General features: G+C 39.9%; 1 protein-coding gene across 1 annotated transcript in view; it reads left to right on the top strand.

Moving 5' to 3' along the window:
- The first annotated feature begins 424 nt into the window (after positions 1–424).
- The window catches only part of LOC138329888 (serine/threonine-protein kinase tricornered-like), a 41,584-nt gene continuing 29,034 nt past the window's right edge, over positions 425–12,974 (top strand). The window contains exon 1 of the mRNA XM_069277178.1: positions 425–517. Coding sequence (XP_069133279.1) covers positions 425–517 — 93 coding nt within the window. The remainder of the gene's footprint in view (positions 518–12,974) is intronic.

The raw sequence follows: 12,974 nt of genomic DNA, 5'->3' as shown, positions 1-12,974 counted from the left end.
CGATTTGATTGCGATATTGAGTAGGTGACGGTCGACGAGGACATGTCGGTGAACAGGATGCTGGACTGCGGTGTAATCCTTTGTTTGTTTGATTATTTTAACGTTCTATTAACATCCATGAATATGTAAGGACAGCCTCCCTTGTATGCAATGTAAAGCGTGTGTGAAGTGCGAGGTGAGTGTCTTGGCAGACTACGGTATATTCGTGTTGTCTCTTTCTGCATAGTGGAACTGTTGCCCTTTTTATAGTGCTATATCACTGAAGCATGCTTCCGAAGTCATCAAGCAACAAATCCCACGGCAAGGACATTTTTTCTTTGGCGCCAGTGAGGTGCGACCAGCGTCGGCTCTATTTTAAGTTATATGGCTGAGTGACGACCCTATCGTGGATATGTATTATGATTTCCGGAGGGAGACCGTAAATATGGGAGACTGTAGTTTGGTGATTGGAACCAGGATGCAGGAACTTCTAATCACTGAAGGTACCCAGGACCAGATACTAAATCCGGCCCAGGTGGTGGGTAGGTCTGCTCTTATCTCTGTATTAGGACGTCCCCTAATGTGCCTCAAATGCTCGGGGGTTGGTCATGTAATGGCCAAGTGTCCAGTTTGTTTCCAGGCGCCAGCAGCGAGGTTTGTTTGTTCGTTTGTTTAATTTATCAACGTCCTATTAACAGCTATGGTCATGTAAGGACGGCCTCCCATGTATGCCGTGTGTATGTTGTGCTGGTTGCGTGTTTTGGAAGACAGCGGTATATTCATGTTGTGTCTTCTTGTATAGTGGAACTGTTGCCTTTTTTATAGTGCTATATCACCGATGGGGTGAGTATTTTCCCAACGTCTTTCGACAGTGCTGTGATCAAGATGGCCCAGATGTATGAAGATCGGCTGTTAGTGATGGACCGGTCAAAAATTTGCGAGTCTTGTCTTTTTGTTGACGTTGATGTTATACAACTATCCATTGACTATAACGGCTCTGAAATTCCTTCTGACCGACCTTTGTTTGTCCACCGACTTATAAACGTGTTGTGATCATTTCATATGATGTTTATTGTTATATTTTCTCATTGATACGATTGTAATCATTGACTATTTGATATGGTGTGATTTCGAACCTTGAGCGTCCACGGACAACGATAGATTTTTTCACTGTATGGAGTTTATGTGTATAAATTTGATGTATCTCGAGCATTTTTTCGCAAAGTCAAGTTATGTCAGCTTAGCGCCTTTTTAATTTTGTCTAGTCTATGTTTTCAGTACTTTTCAACTTTATATCTTTTACCTTTGCAACGCAGTCATTTTACAATTATGTCCGTTTTGGTATTGCCAAGTTAATTTATCAGCTTTACCCTTCCATTTCTATCACCTTATCTTTCTCAATTAATTAAAATACAGATCCTTATTATCACTGCGATGGAAAAGAGGATCTGAAAACATCCCATTAGGGGTCATGTCCAGGTGACCTTTGGAATCGGCCAATTAAATTGCTGCTGTCAGAAATTTGAATATAAAGGGACAAAATTGACTGAAAAAGCTGTCAGAAATATTTTCGTGTACGAAGTCATCTCGCCCAAACAGCATAACAAAGTTAATTGTATGTGTATATTGGGACGACATGGCGTGGTCAATTGATAAATCAATGTGTAGAACGTACAAAGGTCATCCAAACATGACCCTTTATGGGATGTTTTCGGATCCTCTTTCGGCCCAGATTGGTTATAAGGATCATATTTCAGTCATATTGTTTCTTTATAAACCTTGTACTTTACCCTATCTAGTTATTTTTTGTATTAAACGACGGTGCATATTTCCTTTCGTCACCGTCTTTAAATAATTTTTAGTCACAATGTTTCCTTAATGAATTTTAGTTGAGCTGTCTAGCGCATATAAAAGAGCTATGGTGTTCGCCAGGGGCCATTTTCTCCACCCTGGCCGTCTACCTGTTCTATGCGTTCGCCTACCTGTACAGGTGAGTTGGCGGCGCTCGCGCACGTGCATTCTTGTAGCTATCAAATCCAGTCCAATGCCACCTTATATTACCTAACAATACCGCCAAAACGCGATTTTTAAAAAGTGAAAATTCATGTTTCCAGACCACAAAAGAATTCAGTGACACGGTACGAGATCGTAAAGGTATAACTAGAAGGCGGTCTCCAGTCTGACGACCTGAAGTCGGTATTTCGTTGTGAGGCCCCGAACTCTTGGTTCGCTACGTTATCTGACCCGGAGAACGTGGACGATATAGTGGGAGCAGGGGCCATTCCTGGAGAACATTATACCCTGCAGCCGGAGCCCTGTGACAGGCGACGGGTTACCATTAACATCCAAAATGGCTGCCGTCATGTATGTCGGATGACGCCATCTGTTCTCTTTTCGATGGGTTCTATGGCAAGGTGGTAATCGAGCGTGAGAAAACTGTTTTTGGGAAGGTGACCTTAGAAACCGGTACCAGAATAATGACACTGATTGTTAGGTTTGTTTGTTTGTTTGATTAATTAACGTCCCATCAACAGCCATGGTCATGTAAGGACGGCCTCCCATGAATGCGGTTTGTTGCGTGTATGTTGTGCGAGGTGCATGTTTTGGGAGACTGCGATATATTCGTGTTGTGTCTTCTTGTATAGTGGAACTGTTGCCCTTTTTATAGTGCTATATCACTGAAGCATGCCGCCGAAGACACCAGGCAACACACCCCACCCGGTCACATTATACTGACAACGGGCAAACCAGTCGTCCCGCTCCCGTTATGCTGAGCGCTAAGCAGGAGCAGAAACAACCACTTTTATAGACTTTGGTGTGTATCGACCAGGGGACAGAACCCAGAGCCTTCCTCACAGGGGCGAGCGCTCAACCAAAGGCCAAAAGTGAGGTGGTGTCAAGGGAGACTCTAAGAAGAACAAAGTAATTTAGGGAGAAAGAAAAGATAAGATCCTAAATTTAGTCGCCTTTTACGATCATGCAATAGGGGCAGCAGGTACAATTCTTACGCCCTACCTGCAGGGCCATGATTGTTAGGGAAGGGGAACAGGATGGAATTCCTCACAGAATGAGGGTTTTTGGTAAAACCGCTCTAATCGCTGTTCCTGGTAAGCCTACTATTTGTTTGCCAACAGATCGGACACGTTCGTTCTCAGTGCCCGGGGCGAGGGGCACAGCCAAGGTTTGTTTGTTTGTTTGATTAATTAACGTCCTATTAACAGTTATGGTCATGTAAGGACGGCCTCCCATGTATGCGGTGTGTTGGGTGTATGTTGTGCTGGGTGCGCTCGCCATCCTAAACCTCTGTATGAAATGAGGTTTTATTTATTAGATTGCTATCATCAATCGTTGTAACACTTATATATGATGTTTTGTGAAAAATGTCCTGTAAATATCGTCACCAGTGTTGTTAACATTAATTTGTAAGATTAAATGGTGGGAGCCAAGACTCAAAACTGTCATCCGTGACATTTCTATTCATTGATAAACCGTTTAAATAGGCTTAATCGTGTATAATGTCTGTTTTAGTTTACCATGATAAGACTTGTGCTGGAAGGGTAGAACTATTTTTGATAATTGTCATTTGTTAAGAAATATTTTGGATTATGTTGACCAAAAAGATTTTAAATGTGCATTTGTAAGCCTAGTCCAAGAAAAGGCATTCGATAGAGTTAATTACAATTTCCTTTTTAAAGTGTTAACTAAGTATAATTTTGGTCTGGATATTTTAAGCTGGATTAAAATTCTGTATACTGATATATCTTCTTCTGTTATAGTAAATGGCCATATTTCAGAAAAGTTTTCCATGACTCGTGGTGTGCGGCAAGGCTGTAGTCTTTCCCCTTTACTTTATGTCCTCGTTTTGGAACCATTTGCTAAAAAGGTAAGAGATGACCCCGATATCATTGGCATTAAGTTATCAGGTCGTACTGACCGGTATTTGTTGCTCAGATTCCTCTATTCAAAAACTTATATTTTTATGTGATATCTGATGCGAAATTAAATATGCTTAATGGAAAGTGTGTTGAATGTTGAATATAAGATTATTTCTAAAGGTTTTTACCGCCAGGATCTATCGTGTAATGTCTGCTTTAGTACAACCTGATCAGACTTGTGCTGGGAAGAGTAGGACTATTTTTTATAATTGTCATTTGTTAAGATACACTGTTAACTATGTTGACCATATAAAATTAAATTACGCATTATAAGCCTTGACCAAGGAAAGGCATTTGATAGGGTTTATTACCATTATCATTATTTTCTAAAAATGTTATCTACTTAACTTTGCATCCAAATTAACTATTCTAAAATTTTCAGAAGAGCGACACTAATATGATTACTTAATAAAATCACTGAACTTATAGTGTTTACGTTAGGATTTTTGTTTGTTTGTTTGATTCATTAACGTCCTATTAACAGCTATGGTCATGTAAGGACGGCCTCCCATGTTTGCGGTGCGTTGCGTGTATGATGTGCGAGGTGCGTGTGTTGGGAGACTGCGGTATATTCATATTGTGTCTTCTTGTATAGTAGAACTGTTGCCCTTTTTATAGTGCTATATCACTAAGGCATGCCGCCGAAGACACCAAGCAACACACCCCACCTGGTCACATTATACTGACAACGGGCGAACCAGTCGTCCAACTCCTTGTATGCTGAGTGCTAAGCAAGAGCAGAAACTACCACTTTTATAGACTTTGGTGTGTATCGACCAGGGGACAGAGCCCAGAGCCTTCCTCACAGGGGCGAACGCTCAACTCAAGGCCAAAAGTGAGGCGGTGCCAAGGGAGGCATTAGGAAAGATAAAGTCAGTTAGGAAGAAGAGAAAAGATAAGATCCTAAATTTAGTCGCCTTTTACGATCATGCAATAGGGGCAGCAGGTACAATTCTAACGCCCTACCTGCAGGGCCAATTTAGGATATATTTTATTTCAAATTGGAAAAAGGGAAGGGAATTATAAAATACAATACAGGTGAAAATATAATGCCTAAGGTAGTATTAGACTGGATAAGTAAAGCAAAAGAATGCACGTGCGCGAGCACCGGCAACTCACATATACAGGTGAGTGATTATTTGTTTATTTTATTAAATAAACGGCAAATGTCATGTAAGGACTGCCTCTGATGTATGTGGTGTGTAGCGTGTGTGAAGTGCGAGGTGCATGTTTTGGAGGTATGTTTGCGTTGTGTCTTTTTGTATAATATAACTCTTGCACCTTTTATAGTGCTATATCACTGAAGCATGCTGCTGAAGACACCAAGCCACACACCCCACCTGGTCACATTATACAGCAGAGAACAGGCGAACCAGTCGTCCCACTCCCTTTATGCTGTGCGCCAAGCAGGAGCAGAAACTACTACTTTCAAATACTTCTCAGCCAGGGACAAGAACCCAGAATCTATCTCACAGGGACAAGCGCTCAACAGCGGTGAAAAAAGGGCAGTGTCAAAAAAGACGTTAGGAAGAAGAAAAGAGTTCAATGGTTTATGCTGAGCGCTAAGCAGGAGCAGAAACTACCACGTTTGCTGAGTTTGGTGTGTCTCAGCCAGGAGACAGAACCCAGACCCTACCTCACAAGGGCAAACGCTCATCAGGAGGCCAAAAAGTAAGGCGGTATCATGGGAAACGTTAGGAAGAATATAGTCATTTATGAAGAAGACAGGATTTCCATGCTGTAATATAGTCAATTGCATATTAATAGGGTTACCGGTTTTCCTGGGTCTACAGGATGGCTGACAAGTTCGTTTTTAGTGCGATGCTCAAAACTCTTGGTTTGCGACGGTTTCTGGCTCAGAGAATGTCGATTGTTTGTTTGATTATTTTAACGTCCTATTAACAACCAGGGTCATTTAAGGACGGCCTGCCATGCATGCAGTGTGTAGCGTGTGTGAAGTGCGAGGTGTGTGTTTTGGGAGACGGTGGTATATTCATGTTGTGGCTTCTTGTATATTGGAACTGTTGCCCTTTTTATAGTGCTATATCACTGAAGCATGCCGTCGAAGACACCAAGCAACACGTGGTTGGTAGAAAGGTTCAGTGACTGTAAAGGATTGTGATGATATTGAAAAAACGTTTAGTGGTTCAACGGCTGGGTCCGCTGAGAGTCCCTCGTTCGGAGTTTAACGTCCTATTAATAGCAAGGGTCATGCGGTTCAGAGAAAAAACGGCAAGCGTACGGCCACTGAGCACAATAAAGACGGAAAGGCTACAATAACGCGAAGACGGGGGAACACGGTGCCTTCCCTTTATTGTTTCACAGCACAGTGAACACAGATGTGGACTTTTCCCTGTTACCTCTGCGCGCCCCTGGTCATCGTATGCGCTCTTACTTGTATCAAATGACGTGTTTTATCTATAAAGATTGCTATCTACAAAGATTATTTCACTTTTATCTGAGGCGTGCTCAGAATGGCGAGCGCTAAATACATATTTATTCTGACAGTATTAAGTGCACGGGACCACAACCATATCGAGTGCACGCCCGACCACCCGCTTCCGTTCAAAAAAAAATGTGTTACACGAGCGCACGCCATCGTGAACACGCCAATGATGTTTTGTAAACCAAACTACCTGTAAATATTGTCACCAGTGTAGCTTTTTGTATCAATCTGATTCAAATACAGATCCTTATTATCACTACGTTTGATAAGAGGATCTGAGAATATCCCATTGGGGGTCATGTCCAGGTGACTTTTGAAAATAGCCAATCAAATTGCTACTGGCAAAATTTTGACAGTGAATTTCAGGAGACGAAATACTTCGAAAAACATTCAGAATTATTTCGGTTTACGTAGCCATCTCGCCCAAAGAGCACAAGAAAGCTAATTGCATATGCATACTGGGACGAAATATCGTTTTCAATTGATGTAGCAAGGTGTAGGAAATGGATTTGGTATGAATTCCACGTGGTATAAGGCCATAGCGCGTACGTGACCCCCTATTGGATTTTGTCAGATCGTCTATTTGACGGAGTGGTTATAAGGATCTGTATTTTAATCAGATTGTCCATTTTTTTTCTTCATTTCTGTTAAGCTGTCCATTGCACCTCTAGAACAGAGCTATGGTGTTCGCCAGGGGTCACTCTTTCCATCCAGGCCGTCTGCCTGACTTCCTTTATTTCTCTGGTCACTCAACTGTAAGTTCTGCCCCCTGGCCGATTTGAAATAAAATATATCATGGCTTCTGTAAGCAAATTAAATACTGTGTCTCTCGATGGTTATGTTTTTCTGACTCACGTTAGCATTATCAGTTACGTAATTTTATTAAAAGTAATCATATTAGTATCGCTCTTCTTCCGATGACAATTTTAGAGTAGTAAATTTGCATGCTCCTCAAAATGATAGCGAGAAAAACATCCGGACCCAATTTTTAGGTAGATAAGTCTTTATAAAGAAAATTGTAAATAATTGTCCTTTCTTGATCAAGCTTATAAATGCACATTTTAATTTTTTTTGTGCTGCCCCTATTACATGATCATCTTCCTTGATACCGCCTCGCTTTTGACCTTCAGTAAAGCGCTCGCCCCTCTGAGTTAGGCTCTAGGTTTTGTCCTATGGCCGAGACACACAAAAATCTATGAAAGTGGTAGTTTCTGCTGCTTAGCGCTCAGATTTATGGATGTATGACGACTGGTTTGCCACGCTCTCTACTCAGTCACATTGACGATTTTGTTGAGGGAAATGTACATTTTTTTCTCCAACCGGAACAATGTGGTCAGCGATAGTTAAGCATTCGTGTAGTGGTAACCGTCCTGGATTGAATACCAGTCCTTCTCTGATTATTTTGATGGTTATCATGGTTTAATATATATTGATCAATATCGAGAGAGAAACTGGCGGTGTGAGTGGCGTAACATTGGAAACCAGGGGTGTACAATTCACCAGCCAAGGGCTAATGGCTTCAACAAATGACCAGATATGGCATGCAAGTTTGGTAACACGACCCTTATTTTTGTGTCAGGTCGCCCACAATGTCACCTTCTTGGCCTAGTTTAGTCTAGTGCCCTGGGAGATCCGAACAGACAAAGCATTCATATACTTCAAAGGTCGCTCAGTCCGAATAACCACCCACGGATGTGACATTGACCGCGAGCCCCTCGTCTGCAGTGAGCAGTGTGGACGATGACCGTACCAGTACTGATAATAGACTGGTAATCGACGAGGGCGGCCCTGTTATGTAAGTGGCCAATGAAGATGGTAACACGATCCGGTTTTGACACTTGCACGTCTACGGACTTTCTCACCTGTGTGATGCTTTCTGGTATAGGTTTTTATAGATTAGCTATTACAGTGATCCTTTCTCTCGAGTGTTTAGTTCGTGGGATCGTCAGGTATTGTTAGCTTACTGCCTATTTTAATTTTTGTGTTTATATTCAAATAAAATTTATTCGATTTAAAGCAATTTGCGGAAGGAGACCATCCTTAACCCGGAAGGATGTATTCATGCCCTTATCTCCTGCGATGTTCAGCAGTGCTATGGAAGCTATTTTTAAAATGGAGGCCAAAGATATTTGATTTGTTACAAATTGTAACGGACGATGAAGACATTGCAGTAAATATAATTATGGACCATGGTTGTATCCGTAAGGAAAATTTTGCTTTGGCACCAGAGAGGTGTAATGGTCGCCTATATGTAAAAAATATGTGGCTGCTAGTGTGACTAAGCGACGACCTGATACTGGACATGCTTTCAACTTTCGGCAAAGTAGTCCATGTTTGGAGGGAAATTGTAAAGTTCGGGATCGTGTCTTGGAAACTGGAACCAGAATACTAGGTTTGATCTCGGAAGGTTCTTGGAACGTATATTTTACAGGGCTCATGTGATTATGAAGCCTACCCTTATTTCTCAATTAGGGAGTCCTCCAATTTGCCCCAAGTGCTCGGGGTTGGTCACGTGAGGACAGAGTTCCCAGTGCGATTCCTGATTCAATTTTATTGTCATTGTAACCATTCACTATTTACAATGGTGAGGTTCCGACACTCTAATTATATAAGCGGATAAATAATGTAACCTGGACAAATCAGCAAAAAATACTTTGTTTGCGTCTGTCCATCTCATGCTCGATCTGTCCGTCTGTTCTGTTTGTTTGTTTGAATTATTGGCGTCCTATTGAGAACCAGGGTCATATAAGGACGGCCTCCAATGTATGTGGTGTGTAACGTGTGTGTAATGCGAGATGCGTGTTTAGAGAGACTGCAGTATATTCGTGTTGTGCCATTTTGTATAGTGGAAGGAACTCTTGCCATTTTAATAGTGCCATATCAGTAAAGCATGCTGCCGAAGACACCAACCATCACACTCTACCCGGTCACATTACACTAACTGTATTTGTACACGTGTTCTGTGTTCTGTTTTTATTTATCAAGATTGCTGTCAACAAACTATAACATTTTTATTCAATGGCTTGTAAATTGGATATGCCATGGTTTAGATTGCAAGTCTAAAACCCATAAGGGTCTTCGCCCATGGTTTAGATTGGCAAGTCTGAAACCCATAAGGGTCAGTCGCCCATGGTTTAGATTGCAAGTCTGAAACCCATAAGGGTCAGTCGCCCATGGTTTAGATTGCAAGTCTGAAACCCATAAGGGTCAGTCGCCCATGGTTTAGATTGCAAGTCTGAAACCCATAAGGGTCAGTCGCCCATGGTTTAGATTGCAAGTCTGAAACCCATAAGGGTCAGTCGCCCATGGTTTAGATTGCAAGTTTGAAACCCATAAGGGCCAGTCATAGGCACTAAGCAATGGTCAGTTGTTTCTTTTCAGGCTTTCCTTCACCTTCTTACCCTGAAATGTCCTTGAATGACCCTCAGGGCATCCATTAACCCGAGACCTCGCGTCATTGACGCAGCAAAATTTATTTTGACGCACGATCTTTGCATGCCTTGCGTCAATCTGACGCTTCACATTTTTACTACCACTGCCCATCAAGCTTGTGTATGTGTGTATTATGTGATGCTCAGCCCCCCATAAAGTGTATATTAGCAAGGGTCAGTGACACTAATTGGTAGAATACCCCAAGCCAATTAAAAGATTCACTCAACTGTGACATAGTCCGACCGTAATATGCTAATTGGAGCACAGGTAAAGAAGTCACACGTGTACTGAGTACCTACCCGCCTCCAATCCGCTAAAACTGCACATTCTTATCAGCAATCACATTTTAATCAAAGCTATATTAGATTCCAATTGCAATACATTTAATGTTATATAACTTGTAAGCAGTTTATACAACAGAGATGAGATCGTAAATAGGCCTACTTGTGATGCATGCTGCAGTAGCCATTTTGTTGTTAACCTGAATAACCCCTACATGTACATTACCCACAAACCATTGGTGTTGGAGTATGAGAAGCGTTAAAACTCGTTCCTGTTACAGTTTCTAATTTGTTTTTGGCGGCAAAATATGAAAAAGTGGGTTGACGTGGAAACGCAACACAAAATAAATAAAATCAATTTCTTTGTTGTGTCTCTAAAAGATCGTTTTAGAAATACAGTTGAATTAATAACATTTGATTTCAAACAAAAAATAGCAGTCGTAACTATGATTTATAAAACAGACTTTTTTTTTGTAAAAAATCTTTTTTTTTTTTATAAAATGATTTTGTTGATTAAATAATATATTTATGATCAGAAGCTCAAAAATGTCCTTTAAATATTCCAGAATTTAGATAATCAAATATAATTAAAAATTTAAAATATTTACATGAATACTGAAGTTAATCAATATTTTATATAATACCGGTAATTATTATCATTTTTTTTTTACTTATTCTATAGAAACATAATAAGTCATATTAACTTTTTTAACCATTATAAAATGTTATTGGTTATGAAATTTAATATTTAAATATAACTTAATTTTAATGCGATTAATAATTGACCCTTAAGTTTAATATTTTGACCCTCGGGAATTTGATTTGACCCTCAGGATTTTACAGCCAAGGGTCACTGACTCTTGAGATTTTGATCCTACTGGATGCCCTGGACCCTGACTGTTGATAGGACACTCCATGGTTAGGAAACCATTAGGTCTGCTAATTGTTTTTCAAATAAATTTCGAAGATGCATAAAAAAAATTTCAAATGAGTTTTTAAAAAGCATTAAATCTGATATGTACTGATTTTTTTACTATGTAAGATCAAGACAAACTCATAAATTATCTTGAGCTCTGAAGTTTTGATATTTTATCTCAATATTCAGGAGACCAGCCCAGACAGGAGATTTATTATTAAAGTAAATTGAAACCATCTGAGTAAACAGATGGAAACATTTACAACATCCCCTGTCTCTGTCAAGTGAGCTCAACCCGACCTTTATGTGAACTGGTCCACTAGTGTCATTTAGGGAGGACAGGTTTGTGTAACAAGAGATTTATGATAACAACAGCCTGTTAGTTTTATTCTGTATCTTGTTTATGGTCCATGGGCTTTGTTTACAATACAGGTGTAACCCAATAGACAATGAAATGCCAGAGGTGTTTTCAATTTTGTTTTGTAATTAGTATTGGAGATCAGTATAGCATAAACTGTAGATTAGAGTTTATAGTGTTAGATGATGGAGAGAGTCTGGATCCTCCCTGACATAAACAGGACCATTGTCTGCCAGTGGTTACTTATAATTGTGGCAAGGCTAAGTGTGTTAGAGGTCAGATCAAGGTGTTTGTTGCAGCTCTAGCTATTTGGTTGCAAAATGCTTCTTGTATGCTTTCTGTGAGCTAGCCATCAGCTTTTCCATCGAAGTGATGCTGTTAAAAGCATCAATCACATTAGATAAATTTAGGGTTTCTGATGTAAATTAAGATGTTTTGGGTAAATACATTAAAGTAAATTATTTAAACAAACCTTTGGGGACAAACAAAATCATACACATGTTACAGAATCTTCTAGGAACCTTGACGGTCGTGGAATGAAAATTACAACTTTATAACCTTGATTTTGATGTAAGAATGCTTGTTATATATACAATAAGAAATAGCAGCTGCAGTCTTTATTTGACCTGAAGCTGCCTTTTATCAAATCCCTTATGAAATAATGATCATAAAGTGTCAAAGTTTTAAAGCTATTTATTAATCATTTGAACTTTATCAAAAAACTTGGGTGCGCAACCCATATTGTTAACTGTGTGGAAAAAGAATGACTTGTGAATTAGAAGTGTTAAAACTGCAGGTAAAAATGGCTGTATAGGTTTACTTGTTAAGCCAGGCGCTGGCATGTGAATGGAAGTGTTGAAACTTATGCAGGTTTAGATACAAATTCAAAGTATTAAGACTGGTAAAATCTGGCTGTAAGATTTAGAAGCATTGAAACGACAGTTACAGCAGCCTTGTTAGCTAGTTAGACATGTGTTTATGTACGTGTCAGATGCTTTCACTGTTTATACAGCTTCACATACATATGTTGAAATTAGAAAGGTAAAAACACTAACTGCAGTCACTGAAAGTTGTGCATGATTCTGACATTTAAATGCATTTTAAGCGGGGTTTTTTTTTGCCCTTGGAATCATTCCATATGTCTCACAGTTATTTTAAGGTTATTTTATTCTTTTTCTTTTCGGACGGCAGCTCCAGTTGTCTTTGTAGGTTTTTGAGCTATTTTTAAATGTCTTTGATCTATACTGATGCTGTGATGGACTGTAACTTTTAGGAGCTGAGAATAAGTGGTTTTGGCATGGATGCAGGTCCTACATCTAGACTTCTTATGTAGGTGTTTCAATGGGTATGTCAAAACTTTCTCAGTCAAACTAGGATTATCAGAAGAAAATGGTTAGCATACTGGATACATGTGGGTTGATTTGAGATTTGTAGTAATGGTCACGTATGTAAGCGTGCCAAGAAGGTGGCAGTGTTTGGTGTACACTGTGAGGATGGCAGTGATTCTTAATTAGTGATTGTCCATTAATTAATCATCTACTGATGGTGGTACCTTATGTACACTGCTGCTGGCGATGGAACAAGTCAGGTGTCAGAAGTCAGAAGGGCATACCAGTTCTTGGACAAA

This window comes from Argopecten irradians, chromosome 8 (assembly GCF_041381155.1).
Source record: "Argopecten irradians isolate NY chromosome 8, Ai_NY, whole genome shotgun sequence".
Taxonomy (NCBI): Eukaryota; Metazoa; Mollusca; class Bivalvia; order Pectinida; family Pectinidae; genus Argopecten; species Argopecten irradians.
This window is presented reverse-complemented; position numbering and strand designations above follow the sequence as displayed.